The sequence below is a fragment of the Pygoscelis adeliae genome, unplaced genomic scaffold (genome assembly GCF_000699105.1).
Source record: "Pygoscelis adeliae isolate BGI_AS28 unplaced genomic scaffold, ASM69910v1 Scaffold14, whole genome shotgun sequence".
NCBI lineage: Eukaryota > Metazoa > Chordata > Aves > Sphenisciformes > Spheniscidae > Pygoscelis > Pygoscelis adeliae.
In genome coordinates, this window is record NW_008825109.1 from 3022366 (window position 1) to 3043064 (window position 20699).

The 20699-nt window shown below is 38.1% G+C and overlaps 1 protein-coding gene across 1 annotated transcript in view; it reads right to left on the reverse strand.

Moving 5' to 3' along the window:
• FRY (furry homolog (Drosophila)) overlaps positions 1 to 20699 on the reverse strand; it is a 153591-nt gene that overhangs the window by 26934 nt on the left and 105958 nt on the right. The window contains exons 43-53 of the mRNA XM_009327862.1: positions 20457 to 20551; positions 18118 to 18719; positions 16302 to 16399; positions 16039 to 16209; positions 10839 to 10979; positions 9913 to 10092; positions 8674 to 8835; positions 7756 to 7830; positions 6540 to 6710; positions 562 to 762; positions 7 to 15 (exon numbers count right to left, since the gene is read on the reverse strand). Of these exons, the coding sequence (XP_009326137.1) occupies positions 7 to 15; positions 562 to 762; positions 6540 to 6710; positions 7756 to 7830; positions 8674 to 8835; positions 9913 to 10092; positions 10839 to 10979; positions 16039 to 16209; positions 16302 to 16399; positions 18118 to 18719; positions 20457 to 20551 (1905 nt within the window). The remainder of the gene's footprint in view (positions 1 to 6; positions 16 to 561; positions 763 to 6539; positions 6711 to 7755; positions 7831 to 8673; positions 8836 to 9912; positions 10093 to 10838; positions 10980 to 16038; positions 16210 to 16301; positions 16400 to 18117; positions 18720 to 20456; positions 20552 to 20699) is intronic.

Genomic DNA, 20699 nt, shown 5'->3' on the forward strand with positions numbered 1-20699 from the left:
GGAAAGAGTTATAATCTGTTTAAAAGACAACAAAAGCACAGAAGAACTGAGTATACAGCTACCCTACCACACACTGCTTTTACGAACTTGCAAAGCAGACATTGTCTTAAAGGGCAGTGACGGTAGCTCTCTTAGTTTGTACATACAGACATATTATAACCCTTTCAGTGTTTCTATCATAAAAATTGTATGCAAACATCCCAGAACTGAACAGTGAAAAACCTGCCACAGTTTACCAAACTGGAGTCTTGTCCTATTTCTTTAAGTATTAGATACATCAGAAAGATTTACTACTGGCCATTTGTGCAAAATTGTCACATAGTAATTTCTGGAAAAAAGTGCAAATAATCATATCTGACGCTTCCTGTGTTTCAAACTTTGCATTAAAATTCCTGTTTACATTTGCAAATAAGGGAAAATCAAGCAGCGACAAAACAGCGCATTGAGTGCTACCCCCCAATTTCAGCTGATTAGATTGTACCTGGGCGAGAGGAAACTAAAAGCCCAGCTTATTTAAAAACAAAACCCTGTCTATTCTTAAATTGCAAGTTTGCAGCTTACTAGGTCTGAGTTCTCCAAGATTTGGCTGGTGGTCATGTCCTCCTCCTCGGATGACTCATCAGAGTCCTCATGGTTCATTTTGTTCAGGCTGGGCGTGCTCCCCGAGAGCTGGCTCTCTTCCAGCAGCTGCATGTCACACTTGTCCAGGCTATCCAGGGACCGTCTGCGTACTCCCCAGTTGAAATTGTCCATGCTCTCACCCTGAAATCAGATATAGGGTCAGCTTCTTTGATTTGAAACTCACCATATACAAACCACCAATCATTAGATCAAAATTAGCTCAAGAAATATTTTTATGTAAAAATATAATACAAACTTAATATAAACATTATTTTGTTAAGCAATAATTTAACAGGAGCATTTATAATTTTCCAGCCCTTCACCTGGAGATATGAGCAGAAGCATGGAAATGACAGTTAAATGAAGATTCATTCTTTTCAGTATTGGATGTTTTTCATGCATTTGCTGATTTAAGAATTCGTTTTTCTAAGTCCACATATACACATACCTCAATACCAGTAGAGCAATGACAGGCAAAAGAAAAGTTTGGAAGCAATTTTAAAGGATTTTTCCGTGATGTTTAAAAATATTAGGAGCACAGTTCATAGCAATGGTTCAATTGTGAAACATATGTTAAAGATTTTAGATTCTTTGCATTATATACATAACCATAATGATGAGTAGATTTGAATGAACCCTTCATTTACACACAAAATGTAATAGCTAAAGCAGCACACCTTTTAAAACTTTTATTCTACGCCCATATTGCTTATTTTTGTAACTTGAATTTATTTGAATTAGTTGAAACTACACTTTGAGAATAACCTGATTAGCATTGCCTGGGATTTCACGTTTTGAAAAGGTCAAATGGACCAAACATTTTATATGGACTTTCAGTTCTGATCCCACACGCAGTTACATAAAGCCAAGTGCATTAAGCAAATAGCATAACTATTTGTTAGGCTGGTGAACTGATACAAAGATCACTTAATTTCTTTCATGTAGAAAAATGACAATTACTTTTCCACCATTTTTCCATTTGTTTACTTTATGTATTTTCCAGTGGACTGTACCTCTTTTCCCTAATTGCGCTAATTCTCCTGCTCCCTTCTTCAAGTCTAGCCAGGTTCCTCTCTGGCAAATGCAGGAGCGTGTCCACAGCTGCTCCTGTCAGGGACCCGCAGAGGCCAAAGGGGCCTTACACAGCATGAGAGGTCTACACAGAAGTATTCAGCTGCAGTTTTGGTGAACTGCAGGTGAAAGCCTTCAACCTTACATCAACATGGGAAGGAAACTTACAGAGAAAAATGTTTCTTTTTAAGGTTCAGGGCTGACTGTTTAAAATAAGACTCTGTAAGATGCAACACTCTTAAACAAGCAAACCAACTGCTGAAAATTCAAGTTGACAGTGATCTTTTAAATATGAATTTGACAAAAATATAGTTCTGTCTAAAAAAATCATGAATATTATTATCAAATCACTGATTATAAGTATCTCCTGGGCTTATGCAGATTAAAATTATGTGCAATCATAGAGAAAGAGGTCTCAGTTCAGTAAGGTCCCTTAAGCAGATTTGCGATTTTAAACACTTGAGTAATCCCCATTCAGGACTACTCAGACATTTACTGAATGGGGACCAAACTACATGAAGTGCAATTAATTCAATTGCAATCTTACCTCCTTAACAATCAACAAACTTGTACAAATAGATCTTATTTTGCATCATTGCCCTTTAATGCAATGGACTTTGGAATATGATTAGAAAGAGGGAAAGTTCAGTTTCATGACACTAAGCTCACCATTCATGAACAAATATGAGGAAGAAAGAAAAAAATATTTTTTAGGAAAAAGACAATCCAGAAATGCAAGAACTGTAATCTACAAGAACATGTAGAACTAAGGAATGCATGATATGCAAGAGCAAATGAACATGAAATTGTTATGAAGCCCAACACATTATTGGAAGAACACTGTGTTTTCATTCTGGGACTGGGATCATATGGTAGTTTTGTGCGGGAAGAGAACAGAACACATCTAAGAGTTACGAAATTAGGTCTCTCTAAATCATTAAAATGACTGTTTGGTTCCCAGCTATTTATTTTAACAAATTCTTTGGCTGCCCATCCTCCCCCACAAAGGCTGGAGGACACATGCAGCAATGAGACATCCTCCAGAAACATATCAGTTACTGAACTAACAAAGGACAAAATGACATAAATAAGCAAGCAAGCAAAGATGACCATCATCACACGCTGATCCTCATGATGCCTAGTACAGCTATCAGTAACCTTTGCAGTGCATGTCTATGGGAATATTTCTTGTTGCAGTTTTATTCTGCAATGTGTTAAAGAAGGAAGCCAGCAAAAAGAAGAGAAATGAAAAGGGACACTTCTAGGTCATGCAGTTAGAAGGGGGAGTGAATTAAAAGTGAGGAAAAAGGGTAAGAGAGATGAAATACAGTATAACCCAAATACCCATAGTATTTGAGTTAGCGTAAGCTTGCTACAGGGGCACCCAGAATCATACTGAATTTAAACAAGAAGTCAACACATGTCTACAAAGATGGAGTTGTTTTTATAGCCTGTTAAGCAATCTTTCTTTCACAGTTAACGAGCAGGAGGGAAGATGTAGTTGAGAGGCTGTTCATTTTTATGTACAGCGGGAGCAAGGCTATCTCCTATCTGAAAAGCCATCAGTAACAAACATCAGTTCAAAAGAAAACAGTCACATATTATAAATGTGTCTGGCCAGCAGTGAGCAGGTACCACATAGGACTTCCCACAATCACCACCCTCTGGTAAAGAAGCGGACGTGCCATTGCAGCCACTTTAAACATTACGACAACCCAGGGGAAAGGAGAGACACAGAAAGGGCAGTAAAAAGGGAAGTAACCCTATGTGGGGGAGGGCAGCGTAGCTCCTCCATAAAGCCGGTAAGAATCATGCAAAACTTCTTTCACACAAGTTTTTACCTTACTGTATGGACAAAAGTATGCAAAGTTAATGGAGTCACACAAACACTGTAGGGTATAGGCAAGAGTGTTGTGGAACTGCATAGTAAGGCACTATCTCCATATGTTTGTACCTTTTTGGAACACAGGCATTTTGAGACAAAGATTTTTTTGGGGTTGTGTTTGCATAATAACTGATGTACAAACTGTTGGAAACAAATATGCAAAATACTGTTGTTGCTGATTTTTGTATCATTTGTACAACTCATTACAATTCTCTATTACAAACTCATTTCAGTTCTCTTTACACACTGATAAACTGCAAGTTTAGGTCCCAAACTGGCAACCACTGATGCGCCTTTTCAGTTTTCTTCACAGGGTAAATGAGTGCCGCAAAGTTGGTATGCATATACAGCTGAATTAAATTAAGCTGTATGAATTAATTAATTTATTCAATTAAATTCAGGCTGGTAGGCAATGATGTAAACTTTATGAAGAGGTCTCAGGTATCAGCTTTAGCAAGATGCTAACAGGAACCTATATACCACAATTGAAAAGCTGAAAATTATATATAATTTGCCTATGGAAACAAATGGCCCAAACTTTACTACATTATGTATGATGAAGTTGTTCTTTTGTTTCTACATATTATTTATGCACAAAGATACTGAAAGGAGAAATGGCTCAGTTGTTTGAAAAATGCTGATACTAGAATTAAGATATTTTAAAATTTGTGAAGACTGTTGAACATGTCAAAAACAAACTTAAAATGAAGCAGAATTTTTGAAGACCTCAAAAATATTTCTAATACAAGACAAAAAATGAAGCACCTGTCAGAAGTGCAAGCACACGCACACCCACCCACCCACGCACAAACTGAAGAGGGGGAGGGCAACAACAAAACTATGATGTTATTCTATAATACAAGTTTGCAAGAAGGCATAACATATACTGGCACATCTGAGTTCAAGTAGCATTCTTACCTGAAGTTCCTGGGTAGCAGATATAACAGATAGAAAAACAAATAGAAAGAATCTATGTAAAATTACTGTATTAAAGACATCATAGACAAACATTTGCCTACAATTGTAACTAATATTATCACAGAAACTTCAACTCTTCAGCCTATCTTTTAAGTTTGAAAATAACCATTATTTGCTTTCACATCTTTATGAAATTTCAAACAAGTATATCTTGTGGTATGAGGATGATACAAGCATCACTGGCCTATTTAAATAATAAGGTTTTTTTGGAAAGACTATTTGTGCTCTTGCTAGCTGAAGTTTTCCAACACTGTTTTATTCATGTTTATGAATATATCAAATTCAGATCTGACGTACAGTATACAGTTTCAACTCAGTCATTAGAGATGTAGCCTCTTACACCAGGTTTGAATTTGGCTAAAGTATCTATTTATTTAAAACAGTAGTAAGTCAATCTGGAGTAAACCTTGGAATGCAAGGTCTCAGATCCATGGCAATTTAAAAACTGTGTGTGTATATATATATATATATATATATAAAGTATAAAACAAATCTTTGCAGGGTCACAGTCCATGAAGGTAAACTCATTTTGATAGGAATTGTTCTGCACAATTATATATAATCAGTATATGGTTTTAACTGGTGAAGAGAAAGAAGAAATTCTTTAATTTCACTGGACAAAAAATTATCATGTGGTATTTAGTCAAAATTGCAGTCCGTAAGCCCTTGTAATATCTTGAAAGCATTTAAGACACAGAAATGATTGCAGCCAGTATACTTTTTGACAAACAACCTGGCATTGCTGTTTTATCATTGTTTGGAACATTAAAGCTCCTTCATAATATTTGGCTAATGTATTTTCAACCATTGATGCCAACTGGTTGTTTTTTGTTTGTTTTTTTTTTTAGCAAAGTCATGGGCAGCCGTGAGTCAAAATTACTATATTTTGATATAGAGATTCCTGACTTGGAAAATAAGGACTCTGCAACATCTCTTTCTATTCCTTCATCCTTTCTCTTCATTGGAAAAAAAATTAAAGTTCAGATGTACATGAGTTCACACCTGAAGGGTCTGTTTACCTTAAAATTATTTTACTACTGTAATTCAACTGGGGAGAAAACTGATTATTTCTTCCTGTACACATGTTCTTCTCAGGGCTAAGAGCGATGCCTGAGAGAATTCATGTTAAAATTGAGTGCAGATTATAACAAGACAATTTATTCAACTGTTAGGTTTGCTGAATATCTGCACCTTAAGTACTTCAAAAGAGCTAACAATTTCTGAACTTTTAAATAGCAACAAAATTGTTAGTCTTGTTTGGCAATGGATATTCATTTTTGGCCCTTCCTACCCAAATAGAAAGAAATATTCCAAGTCTGATATAAGCAAGGTTAAAGGGTGTAGCCCCTCAAAATTCAGCAGTTCTTCAACTTTTTCCCTTCAGCAGTTTCACCTCAAGGTGAGCTGACAGGCTTCACCTGTCAAGACTTGATCTGGGCCCTCAGGGTTCTGTTTAGCTCCTGCATGAAATGATGAAATCACGGACACCTAAGCAGAGTGGAAGGTACATCTCCCTAAGCATTAGTGACTTCATCAGCAGTTGCAGGAGTAACAACAGCCCTAAGGCCTGAATTCATGTTTTGGAGGGTTACTCATAAACCAACAGATTTGGAACAATTTCATTTTATGGGTTTTTAATCAGCAAATATATTTTTGTTAACAATTTAGACCTTTAAAAATTGTATTTAAAGTAAATTCACTTAAAAGTAAATTCACTGAAAAGGTACTAGAACAGAGGCTTTATCTTCCAGTAACAGTTTTGCAGTGTTTCCTAAAGCAGATTCAGAAAGGAAGGGTGTGGTAGCCTCTTACTGTTATGCTACTGAAACGAACACTAAGTGAACGTTATAAATAATCTGAACTCACAACTAAGTTTATAGTTATACAGTTAAAGTTTTATGTTACAAGAAAAAGTATAGTGTTTAGTAGGAAGAATATGAAACTGTTTTAATAAAAAAGCTGTTTCAGAGAAAATATACTGTACCTCCCCATCTTCCAGCTCAACATCTAGGAAATCAAAGTCCCTAAAGACTCTGAATTGTTGTTCACTGTTTGAATCATCCATGTTCTCCTGCTCCCTTGTTCCGTCTTCTGAAGACACCAAGCTTGTCTGGTGCTCAATCAGATCCAAATCACCACAGGAAGAAAAAATTACCTACAATTCAAAGGATTTCTCTTGTAACAAACTGTTCCCTCTGGTTGTTTCTTCCTAAAAGCTGTAATTGGTTATTCAGAAGACTGTATTTCCAGTACACACCTAATTCCTTTACTGAGTATTTTTAGAACACTCTTTATTATTTATGTTGGACAGGTGCCTTCAGATTAAACTTGTACAAAGAAACAACTTCACACTGCAGGAACACATCCAAGAATATTACAGCTACCTCCTAATGGCTGCAGATTGATGTTGCCTGATGTTTGTATACATTTATAGGAACAAAATTCAGAGAACTTAGCAAAGAAAATACTGTCAAGGGGAGGAGATAGTAAGTTCACAAAAGAAAACTCTAGTTAAAAATGATGTTCAAAAATATGTAAAGATTAGAAAACACAACAAGCTACAATTTTTCCTTTCCTACCAAAAATAATTATATCTGCAATTTAGTTGTGAAAATTAAACGGTCCCCATTTTGCAGAAATGAAGGACCTATTCACCATAATTTAAGTGACATACAACATAATCAAAAACATTCAGAAATTTTCCTTTCTCTGTAGAAAATATTTAATAACTATTTTAAGAGCTTCCTACCCTGGATGATCTATTGCCCATTTCCTGGCACCAGATAATATTAATTTTTAAAGAGTAACATCAGAACTACTATCTAATGGAAAAATCAGACACCTCCCCCCAGTATTATTTCTGTAATTTAATTTTTTACTTTATAAAGGCTCTAGATTGGTAATACCAGAGGTCATTACTCTCTACCCACTGAGATGGCATAAGTAAAACCTATAGCATCAGAGATGTCTCACAGCAAAACTGTATGTAGCTCTGTAAGTAAATCGTCTTTAAGTGAGAGGGCCATTCACTCACTGGTCTATATGCTGAGAAATGTGGCACGGGCCAGTACAAATGATAATGACAGTAATGTGACATGATGCTATGCAAATCAGATCAGCAACTCTGGGAAACAAAGTTATTCACTTTTAAAGTTTAGGACACAATGAAACAAAGAAATGGTCAATACAAGGCAACTTACTGAAGGGTTTTTACTCAGCCCAACTTCCTGACCACATAGAGAAAGGACATGCACCAGCTTTTCCTTTGTCCTTTTCTAGAAAACAAGACATTTCTCCAGTGAGCATTTTTTTAACCACCCATTCTCCCAGTGGCTAGAAACATACATTAACAATTTTTAATTAGGAGGACCCAACCATACAATTAGTCATTAAGTGCTCAAAAGGTTGCTTTCAGAGCAACTATGCATACGAGGAAACATAAAAATAGCTGTTAATGATTTTGCTGTTCATTATTTTTAAATTAGCCTATTAATTCCACTGAGCATAATAAGGACACATTGAATTGTGTGCATTGCTTCAAAAGAACAGTTCAGAAGCTTAAAATTAAGCACATGCATAAATAGAATTGGGCTTGAGTCACTGCTATATAATCTGCTATATTAAAAAAAACAACAATAAATGCATTTATTCTGCATGGTTTTATTTTAACTGGCAGATAACCAAAATCAATACGGTAATCAAACATCACTTTTAGGAAAATTGTTCCAAGGAATTCTTTTTACCTGATTTCCCATAAAAACAACACTTGGAAAGTTGCACATGCTGTCTATCTGCTCTCCTTGCTAATATCTCAACTCACCTGCCATTCTTAGCTAAATTTGACCTAGAGTTAGAGGTCTTAAAGAGATGCATTTCCTACAGGTTGAAAGAAAACCACTGGCTGGAGAGAAGAGAGACATAACTCAGTCCGTTTCTAACTCCAAGAAAGACATTCAGCACACACAGTCAGTCAGATGCTGTGCTGCCACTGCCCCAGCCAGCCAGGAGCACTGCGTAGGGGACAGAGGGCACAAGCATTTAAGAACTTAGTGTGCGTTAATTTAGCTGCTCCGAGTGCCACTTGTTAATGAATAGTGGGCTACTGTAAAGGAGTTTACCTGAGAATACTGGGGTCTCTTCCAGCTCACAGGAACAAGGACATTGGAGTTAGATCCTGATGAAGTTGAAGAAGTGCTTCGGGTGACAGCCATTGCCCTGGGTTTACCATCTCGTCCAGAAGAACTTTGCAGCTCATCATACCGTCTCCCAATAATCGGGGTCTGAAATAGAGAGTAATTATTCACTAGTCCTATGCTCCAGGATGAACTTATAATGGGACATATTACTTCAGCTGCAGGAAAAGATTACTCTGAAGATCATATACAGTGGTAAAACAAAGAGTGCACCAAATTTCATGTCACTTGGTGTGTATATTATTTCCCACTGTGAACGTCTCAGTAACTATTGCCATACCTAGTAGCTAGTGCTTATGCTCATGAATAGGTAATACTCAAAGCAACTGTCAAACTAGTTTCTAACATAAGAAGCAGCAAAAAACTCAGAAAGCTGATGAAATTTAATTCAAATCCACATTTCTTGCACATGGTTTTTAACAGGTTTTTCCTACAAGTGCTGAGCACTCTGGCCCTGTTCCAACACACGGCAAAATGCTTTCTTGGATTGATGATAGGATGCTCAGCATTTTCTAGAACTATACCTTCATGAAACAAGAAGAAACTCTTTATACAAATAGTACAAGATGCCTTTTTATATTCGTATTTCCTTTTAACCCAAAGTCTCACTATTATCTATACGATAAAGTCTATAAAGCTGCAAAGTCATGCAGGTTAAAAACTATAAGTAGAGTTGCCCATTAAAGTCAATAGGACCATTCAGTTCTATAAAATTAAAAGGTGTACAGGGTTTGCAGGATAAAGAGTGCTGTAAAAGAATTCAGTCAGAGGTCAGAAAGTACTCCCTTAAAGGACATACTTCTATGTTTAACAGTTACAGAGAACACTGGCATCCAAATATAAAAGGCTTGGAGGGGGATTTTATACATATAGTATACTTATATATTACAGTTGGCATAACTGCAACATAGCTTTTCCACCAGATAATTTTAAACACAACTAATAATTCCTTCCCCCTAAAAATCTAATGAAAATCCAGAAAAAGCCCTCCAGCATCGGTCATTAAATATGTCACTGTGGATCGAGGAGAATTTAAGAGACTTTCAGTTTTGTAATTTTCCTTTCTTTCCCAGTTTTTCAGCTTTCTTAAGGAGCTACAACACATGTTTTAGGATTATCAAATGACAGAAGTAAGGTTTCAAGTAGCAGAATCACAAATAGTACCTCTGAAATATCAAAATGAAACTCTAAAGTCTTCCCTGGTAGCTCCTTGGAGGCACTGTTCCACACTCGATGTATTTCCATTTTTGAAAGATCGCTGTGTTGATAGGATGGTAAAACTAAACTGGCAGAACGAGAAACTACCAACTTCAGGATATTCAAGGCTTCTCTCCAGTGGATGCTCTAAAAATAGGTATATTTAATCAGCAAATGGAAAGAAAGATTCACACACATTCAAGATTATTTACATTTTACAGTCATATTTTTTGCCACATAATAAAAATGTGGAATTGGAATATTACTATTCTTTCCCTCTCTTGGCCACTGACAAGGTACATACTTGCAGAATAATTTCAACAGCAGAGACCAAGACTTGCCTAAGGTGTCATTGTTAGGGAACTGGCCTGCAACCTGGGAGACCCGAGTGCAAGTCCAATTTGGCAAAGGATTTAAAATCTCCTACCTGAATACCTTAATCAGTATGAATAAACATAAGGGCCATTACAGAACTCCCATTTAACAGACAAGCTGACTTGACACAGGCTCTTTACAGCTGTGAATTCCTAGTAGAAACATGTATTTTGCACTTGCGAAGAATTAGGTGCAGAAGTCTCTGAAGGGAAGTGCTTATGCCCCATCTCTCTCATGCTAATAATTAAAAAGAGTGGTCAGTCAGGCTCTGCCTGGTATTAAGCTTGCTCCTGATGTAGCGTAGCTGCAGCCTAACCCTTCCCACACAGTGAACGCACAGCTGGGCATCTGGGGATGCGCAGTCTGTTAGGCATCAGGATATTTATAAACTAGATACCACACTGGACAGTTGCAGTCCTCCCTGCTAATCTAGTCTTAAATTCTTATAAAGAAAATCAACTTACAATAATAAATACTGCTAAGTTCCTATGTTAATATAAAGAACATATGGTATTTACCTGTACATATTTTTCAATGGTTTTTAGCACTTCCATGTTAAACTGTTTCACAGGAATAGCTGACAGGTCCATATAACTAAGAAGACTGTAGATCATCTGTAAGAGGGACTGTTGCATACTGGGAAGGCCCTTTTCTAATAGCTGTTTAAAAAAAAAGTGAAAATAACTAAATTTTGAGACATTTCTTCATATGGAAAAAGCTACTAGTTTCATGAATACCATTTGTACTGTTAATTTCTCTTCACTCACTTATTTTGCAATGCCATTTTACAATCATTTTACAAGTGATGATGACACAAGGGCGAAATAAAAAAGAGCTTTAAGTTGGGCGCCAAATGCTAGCCTGTTTTGATAATGAAACATACATTTTATATATGCCTGCCCTAACTTATCCAGAAAACACATACTCAGTTGAGTAAACTGGCAGGTAAAATTTACACTGTAATTGGGGAAGCACATCCAATAAAAACAGGGGAGCATCATTTTGTTTCTACCTTTGCTGAAAGTCAGTGAGAAAAAAGAAAACATGCTGAAGAAACAAAACTACTACTATTCAGACATCAATATGTATTTATCCAAATATACTTCACTGCCAGTGCTCACTGGCTGTAACTGCCAAGGAAACATTTTCTGTTAAGGAGGAGATGGAGTCCCTGGGCTGTCTTACTGTAGAGGCTAATACAAAAAATGGCTTGATCTAAATCCCGGAATTTTGGAACACCTGAGTGTAGATCCTGGAATACCACAATGAACCTTGGAAATGTGACTGTGCTCATATATACACATGACTAATTCAGGAGGCGTACAGACCGATGTGCTATGTTTGCACATGTGTGTGAATATCTTAGCTGAAAATTTCCTGGAAGGTAGCACGTTCTTTCATTGGCGACAGGTCCTGTCCCACCCCACAAATTTCAGAGGCAATCAAATATTATTGTTGGAGGTTACCAGAGGCTCAAGATTAGACTCTATCCTTCCATTCAGGCTGACAAAAACGTTCTTCTAACACTGGTTACTAGAGATATTAGGATCTAGAAAACAATTATTTATAAAAACTCTATGCTCCCTCATGTCTTCCATCAGAGAAAAATTTCAACTGTTATCCAAGTGGAGTCTAGTAGTTTATTAGATGCCCTCGCTGGCCTGAATGGCAAGACTCCTCTTTTTATTGAATGAGAAGGCTTCATGCCAGCCAAAATGGAATGATCAGTTAGGACACATACCTTTCTCATCCTGCTAAATATCTTCTGATTTCTTTCATCAGTAAAAGTGAGTAGTTATTAGTGATTCATAAAACAAAGTAGGCAAATTCCATTAACAGCACAATAGATGGAACTCACAATGCTTTATTCCTCTACAAAAAGACGGCAAGAATTTTTAAATTAAAGGTACTACATGGCAACCTGCTTCATCCCATGGATACCTTTACTGAGAGATAAAACTTCTTTAGCAACTCTTCTTCAAAACAGGGTTATAGACCTTTTCTTGCCTTCCATTAGGATCTTGCAATGGAAGGTTTGATTCCTTCCTTGTAAATAGTCTGTATGATCTAGCACATCAGCCAGTATACCATTTCAGTGTAGGAATAAAGGATTAGAAGAAACTATCTGTATGAGAGAAAGAAATTTTTTTGTTCTCTGACAGAGGCTACTGCATCAGATAATCACTTTTGTGATAGGAAAAGGAATTCTTGGGAAATAATGGGAATTTTGTCTCTATTGCTGGTTAGAAAGCTGTTCTAGGAACTTTATCTCTGAAAGCTTCTAATTTCCATTCCAGTTTGTATAAATTTGTTGTCAACAGAATCCTTTGACTTGAACAGCTCTTGCCCCTTAAACTCTAAAACATTTGTGGACTGTGCCAGTTTCCACTTGTTCAGATGAGTATATGTGGTGGTTGATAGTCCAAGTGTGTACTTAAATACATCATGAATTTGTAACAAGAAAGAGTATTTAATTTTAAAAAAAGAACAGCAACTTTAAAATGCATTTAGTACAATAAGAATTCTTTTGCTGCCAGAAGTAACAAAAATAGCAGCAAGATGGAGTTGTGGTAACACATCATTTGGATCAGTGAGTTCCAGGACGAAGAGTTTCCACTGTATTTGTAAGAAGAAATCATAACTGTTTACAGTCTTTTTTTTGGTGGTTTTTTTTTTTTTTTTTTAAACTCTGGTCCATATGAACTGTTTTGAAGAATTGTGGATTCCTCTCTTGTTAGTGTGTGGTAACTATCCAGGTCTTATCTGGGATTAGGGATCCACACTCCATTAGCCACATTTGTCCCTTTCCTGAAGCAGCAACTAACCTAGAACTAAGTGGAGAGCAGAGCCTGTTCCTCCAAGGGCTGCCTTGCCTGGGCTGGCTGCTGCTGGTTCATGCGGCTGCTGGTGTGCTACCGCAGGAGACAGTTCCCTTTGCCCCTCCAAATCTGGCAGCAGGTGAGAAGAGATGCTCAGCTCTTAGGCTATGTTAGTCAGTCAAACAAAAGTTTTCTGTGTCCACTGAGGAAATGAAGAAGGCATTTCACAAGCCATGTCTGAGACAAGCCATTAGTGGGATAATGCCTGATCTAGGCCATGCTTCCCCTTGTAACACAGATGTTTTAATCTCTAGTGATTCCTTGGATTTGAACAGGTTATGAATGCCCATGCTTCTATCACAAGCAATCCTCTAACACGGAGGAGGAGGAGGAAACATCTACCATGAGCACATTACTATCCACTATGTGGTTTCTTGTCCCTTCTGTATTAATGGTGTTAGCTATTTAAGTCCAAGCATGACCCTGGACTTAATGAATCACTAGTTTAACGTATGACCCATGTCAATTCAGATATGCTCCTAGAATGATTGTGCTCTCATGGTACAAGGTTGATTTTAAAAAACTAATACACAAAAATTTAACATAAAATCAAAGTAAGCTTTCAGTAATGTGTTTGTATGCTGATTTTGGTAGTGGAGGTTCGAAGTTCTACTGCACTATTAAATAGTGATTTTTCCTCATCTGTAGACTGAGAACCTCAAGTATTTTTCTAGAAGAAATGATCATTTTTCATGGATGGAGCTGTAATATGTAAAACTGAGTAAGGAGCACTGCTTGTCACTGTAAGGTTTGGATAAGAACACAGTTGAAATGTCTTATTTTATGCCAGGATCATACCCCTAGCTGACAAGCAACTACCTGCCATCAAATAGGTTAAATGCAAATTTTTGTCTGAATGGCAATAACTGAAGCTTTTACCTGCTGCTGAGAGCATTTGTTCTCATAGTCTTAATAACTTGTGGTAGAAAGTCCGCTCTGAAGGTATACCTGTGTGTTTGGAGGGGTCACTGCTGCAACACAGATTTCCTTTGTTATTCTTAAGCACTGCATGTCTCACAATTTCCCTCAGGCCCAAGCACTGGGGACTGAGCCAGGATTGTTAAAGCTGGAGGCTCTGTAAGCAATGGCTGTAACATTCAACTGCGAATTGCCCAGTGGGGCTGTTAACCCATTTGGCTTTACCTATTGACAGTTTATCCCACAGTCAGTTTATAGGAGACAGGAGCACATTGTTTATCCTGGTCTGGGGACTAACTAAGAAGAAAAGGGGAAACATACTCTGAATGCTGGAAAAATCTTTTTCATGGCCACAGCAGGCTGAACAACATGGTTTCTTGTCTCTTTCTCCTCCTCCAGACTGGCAGCTACCCTATGCCCATACAAATATTCCCAGACATGACTCAACAGAGCTGCAGTCAATGTAAATAAAGGAAGTCATGCTTACCACTCTGTCATCCTGCGATGATGGTGCTATGTGAAGAATGTGCCTTAATTACAGTCAAAAACCTGCCTGACTTGTTAATATAGTAGCGTGCTGCCAATCTACAGCAAGGGGGAAGTGCAAAGAAAGAGTTTCCAGATGCATGTCTAAGCCCATTTTGAGGGGCGCGAGATCATGTGCAATGGCTTTTGTGGAGGTGCTGCAGCACTAGTAACTGTACATAGAGCACTGAAGGGAAAACAGAGGGGCAAACACTCTCCTAAGGCTGGGAAAGCAAAGGAGAAAGAGTTTAAACCTCAATTTTTACAGCATTTGTTTATTAGGAACACGAGTTTCTGCTGTGAAGGAGACATCTGACTCTGGAGAATTCAGAGTCTTTGTGTTTGAAGAGCTAATAGTTCTTCAGTCTTTGAGTTTGAAAACAGATTGAAAAAGCTCAGGGTCCACTTTTAGTCTCCTACAGGAGAGTCATGGCTTTCACCATCAGTCAAGATCTGATATGACTGTTTACTTAGAGCCTTCACGTGCAAACAAGGTGAGGAATTGCAGCTTGAGGCAGGAGGGCCAAGTTTGCTCTGAAGTCTGAGTGAGTGTGGAAGCACAGCCTGACCTCTCAGGCTCTTGAAGATCTGTGGATAGTCAGTATGAGCGATGCCTGCAGAGTTTCAGTAGATCCTCTGGCAGAGGGGAGAACGAATCTGCTCCAAAAAACAAAGCTGCTCTAAAGAAGCTAGTGAATTTATGTCATTAATACAGAACTGCCTTCTCCCTGGATGAGAGGGGAGACTGAAGGCATCTCACTACAGCATAGAAGTGAAGGGAGAAATCTGAGAACTCTACAAGAAAATGGTGTCCTGACACTGATCTGACACAGGAGGCAGAAGATCAAGTGACCTTAAGCTAAAGAGCAGAACTGAGCCTTGGATCCCCAGTAACAACACTGCATCAGCTCTATACTCCATGTGTGAGAAATGTTAGGAGTAGGTGAGCACCAGGGAAGACCTGGGCAGCAAGATGATCCCATTCAGTGTTAGAGGAATGCATACAAATTTGTATCAAGAACCAGATCCTTATATAGCAGATGATATCTTATTTACGCTGCTAAACTCCTTCTGGAATTAGTCCTTCTCCTATTTTCCTCAGTGGGATCTAAATAAATGTTGTCCAGTTTCTCTCTTTCACAGTGGAAAATCTGCCCCGCTGATGAGTGAAGCTGCTTTAAGATGCATCAGTCCTGGAGACCTTTGCTGGCTTTTGTTTTAGTGTTCAATATTGACTTCTTACAGTAATTCCCTTTCTTCCTGCTAATTTCTGCTTTTTAGTCTTAATTATAAATAACAGCTACAGAGATCCCACAGTAATCTGTACACAGACTTCAGCTCCTTGGGTTGTTAGGCAACAGAAGAGTCAAACCAGTAAAAAATCTTTGAAACTTACCTCAGCCAAATACGTAACCATACTCAAAGTAATATCAGCAAATGCTTCATGAAGGTAACGGCAAACCACATTTACCCAGGTAGCACAGTCCCTTGTATAGCTGTGTGTTTTATAAAGAGTCATGACATGTGCAAGATTTGATAGCTTGGGGTTCTTCTCCTCCAAACAAACCTAATTAAATATAAATGTGAAAACACATTAAGAACAAGGCAACTGCATTTACAGGGTTTGAGGATGAACAAAACAGCAAATAACTTTGATACCTGAGCAATCCTTTCGGCTATATCTTTACAAAACTGGTTTGGGCTGTCAAAATGCTGAATTAAATGGGGCAGGAGACACAAAACATTCAGTGGAAATCCTAGAACAGGAAAATACAGAACAAAATGTGTATTTTGGACAGCAAGAGCCACAGTGATTTTCAAGTTGGTGTTTTGTGGGAGACCACGGTTTCAATACCACATTAGCTGTAAACTCACACAGACTCTGTCAAGTTGTTCATGCCACTGGCCATGCCACATTTGTCTTAAAGGGGTCTTAATTTGAAAATCCAGTATATCATTTCGGCAACAGTACTGTTATAAAGCATGAACCTATTTCTGCAAAGACTACTGCACAAACAGGTATTTACAGGATAAAATATCTCACGAAAGTATGTATTTTATTCCTGTTAGAGAGCATGTTTATCTTTTCCACTTAATGGGCTTATTGACAGTCTTAACTGGTGGCATTTTCATTACTGCTGCTAAAACACAAGAAGAAATTTAGTGAGTATTGATAAATGAACAACTGTTTTGGTCAGGCTGCCAGGCACAGCTTCCATTGTTTTGTACTGTTTAAGTTAATAATAATAATAATAATAATAAATCAAAATTCTGATAGAACTGGTCAGATGAGACTACTCAAATGGTGGTTTTGAAGCTAGGAGATGGCTCCTGTGCCAAGTGCCAGCTGCTGTCATTAGAGTAAGGGCTTTGTCTGGAGCTGGGATTCAGCTCTTCTGCACCAACTCATAGCTCAAGGTAGTTGATGAACTACAGACAGTGACTGTAACCGGGAGCTGTAACAAAAGCTGCTCCAGTTCAGGTGGGAGCTCAGAGCTCAGAAGTCAAGAAATTGTATCTGGACACAGTCTGTTTTTTGAAAAGAAAGAATCTGATCTATGAAAATATCTTGCTAACCATTCATTCCCACTCGTTCTACACAATTAAACAAGTTGCCTAAGCTAGGAGTGTAATTTCCCTAGGCTTCCTCTATACTCAGGGAAAAGAAAAAGGTACCTCCAGATGGTACCGTCACAGCCCATGTGTGAATTGCCCAACCGAAGTCCGGAACACAGGCACCACACAGGTGCTTAAGAGATGGGCAGGCTGTTCATGGCATTCACCCCCTTACCCTGTGTCTAAGCTTGTTATGACTTAGTTGTGAAGCCTGCACAGTTGTCTTAATATCTGTGTTTCTGACTGAGATAGAGGAGTAAACATCTGGAACAATACAGAAACTCTCTTCAAGAAATATAATTAAAAAGTGGTCACAACCTCAACTAAATAATTGGGAATTTCAAAATGTTGCCTTATTTCCTTATATTTCCAGGCCTCACTCACTAATGTGCTATTGTAGTTTATCTAAAAAGTGTACAAAAGTTTTCAATATTTATATTTCTAGGAAAAATCCCATGAAGCACTAATTTAATATCAAATAATCTGTGATATTCTGAAAATAATTCAGTGGGAAAACTAGCCAAAATATGTTCTAGAAAATTTCACAGTATCTCCTTACATATGTTTTTTTGTCAGCTCTTAGAAACTTTATGTGCTGCTAAGCACTAGAAATGAAATGTGAAATAATACATGACCACTTTCCTCCAAAACCTTACTGTGCAATAGATTCACTTTTCAGAAACATGTTATATTGTTATGAAATTTCCAAAAAGCCCACCCAACTCAAAGCGAAAGTACATTATGCTATATTAGAAGAGAATGAAAAAATGCCATTTTTGGTTTTGTGCAGATAGCCTAATTCTGTCATCAAATGTCAAAGCAACGGAAACTGAAAGAGAGGAAAGTATACTGGTTTTACCTATAGCTTGAGAGGAATCCACCATGGATATTCGAGACACTGGTGTCAGCAAACTAAAAAGCTGTAGTGTGAGATCAGTGGTAGTAAGGGAGGTGAATCCTTTCAGGAGTAGCTGCTGAAGCCCTGAGAAGTCTGCCCACTTCAGCTGCCCTTGCAACTTCTCTAACTTCTCCCTGTTTTCAGCTTTATCTAGTGGCAAATGAGCCAGAAGTTTATTCAGTAACCGCAATGCCATTAGATACTCAAACTCAAAATCTGATTCCATCAAAGCCACAGCAACCCAGAAGATGGTGGCCAGCAGGTTGGTTGGATTGTTAATATGGGATGGATCAGTGAGACTGTCCTTTAGAGAAGATGAGCTTCTGGTTTTAGAGGACAGGCCTTGTTGGGTGCACGCCTGAATTCTGTCTAGTGTGGCACTGCGCGGTGGGTCCGAGGACTTGTCCACATCTCCAAACTTTTTGGGTACAGAGAAGCTCCTCTGGTGCCTGCTTCGTTCAGCAGTGGCTGTGCTACCGCATGCAGGATTCACGTTCAGCTGTCCTGTGCTCTTCCGGTTTGCAGTCAGTTTGGTGCTTGATGTTAAATCTGGTGAAGATGAACTGAATCCAAAATATATAACATATATTGCAATGTGTGAATGCACAGCTTGAAACTTGTACATATTGGATGCAAGTTAATTATTTATCAAACTGTAAATAAATATTTAAATAGGAAAAGTAAAACACCACACTATTGCAGCCTGCCTTTTTTTTAAAAAGTGCCCACAGACATGACTGAAGTGAGGTTCACGTGACACTGCACCAAACCAGAGCAGGATAGTCTACAGTCTAGATACGTAAGAACGACATGGGGATAGGAGATACAGAGCTGTGAAGTGACTTGTGGAAATGCCCATATAATGGGGCAACAGTAGAACTGAAAACAATTTTTGTCTTTAAAATGCCCTCATCAGTGGAGCAAACCCTGAACTTGGCACAGCTGGCACACAAAATGCACAATGGCTTACTGGCTAATGTGAGAACTGTGGGCAGAAAAAACAGCGTATCTTAAGCAAAACCACAAATACGCCACATTATCCTCAAGAAACCCATCATGTGGCTGCCTAGGTTCTTGCTAGCACAGGTCCTTCAGAAACCTTGTTGTCATTGCATCCTCCCCTGCCTGCATCCTAAGATCTCTTCAAGATGGTTTACAGAAAGCAGAGGTGTTTCTATTTCAGTGACTGATGCCTCCTCATGGACTATCATGTGATGATCCAGACAATCCCTATCAATTATCTATACAGATGAACATGCTGTGTTGATACATGCAAGGGAAGTTTGTTCTGGAGAACAGCTAATTCCTGACTCTCTGGTCCCATTCCTGCCTCATATCCTACCTCATATACTATGAGTCCCTACTGTCTATAATATTTGAAGAGGATCTTATGGAATCAATAGTGTCAGGGTAAAGAATATTGCATCCCACTGCTTTCTGGAGTGTTTCTTATTTTCTACTGCATCTTGCTCTTTCCTGACATGTGCACTAAAGAACGATAAAAAGCTCTTAGTTTAGAAAGTAGAAGCTGTATTTCCCCACCTCTACCCTGTCACAAGGCAATACTTGTGTTCTGCCATTGCAGGATAATACATAGCACCCTGTCTACTAGCTTCAGAAATGATAGCTCTAGTATTTCTGTTCTGCATGTAAAGCATGGTAACTTATGGACATTTTTCAAACATGTTCCTTATTCTGTTGTTGCTATTAGGAGTCAGATAGACATTAATCTCCTTCAGTACTGTCAACAGCTGTGTTACGGAAGGAGCCTGCAATTTCCCTCCATGTACAAAGGTCTACTTTAAGGCCAAGGGTTTCACAAAGATGGTCTACATGTCTGGCAAAATCCATGGGTTATGTACACATGGGACAAAATTCTCCCTAGCTTTATTGAGGAGAACAAACCATGATCATTTACTTCTTGGGGAATACTTCATCTGAGAATGACAAGTTGTATGAAACCAATATTCCAAAAAACATGTTTCTTCCCAGATATGTTTTCAAGTATATGGTACAAAGGTGAAAAAATCACAATATTTTTAAAGGATGTTAAAGTAAGTTATAGCCAAGTGGCAGCAAGGCAGAATTTACAATGCATTGTAAAGTTTCGCTAGTTCTACCAACATTATTTTAACTATTACAAAAATTTGGCTGAGATGTGCTCTTAGACTAGTTCTCTGAAGGTTACAAATGAGCTCAGTCTTATCAAAATAATTTTATGCTGTCAGACTGCAGAACTGCACACTTAATATCATGAGACACTGAAAAAAAAAGATACAGTTAGGACAACAGGCTCTTACCGTGATAACACCGTCAAAAGATCACTGTTCTTCAAACAGTCAGACAGGTTATCCACAGCAGCTTCCAAAGTAAGTAGTGCCTCCATTACATACCCCTATCAATGCAGGAGGTTAACCATTTCAACAAAGACATTCAAAACAGTGAACATTTAAAAATCTGCAGTTCATAAAAGGAATAGGCACCTAATGAAAACCTATAATTTCTCCTGAAAAAAGAACAACATTCACGTCAATGCCACTGCC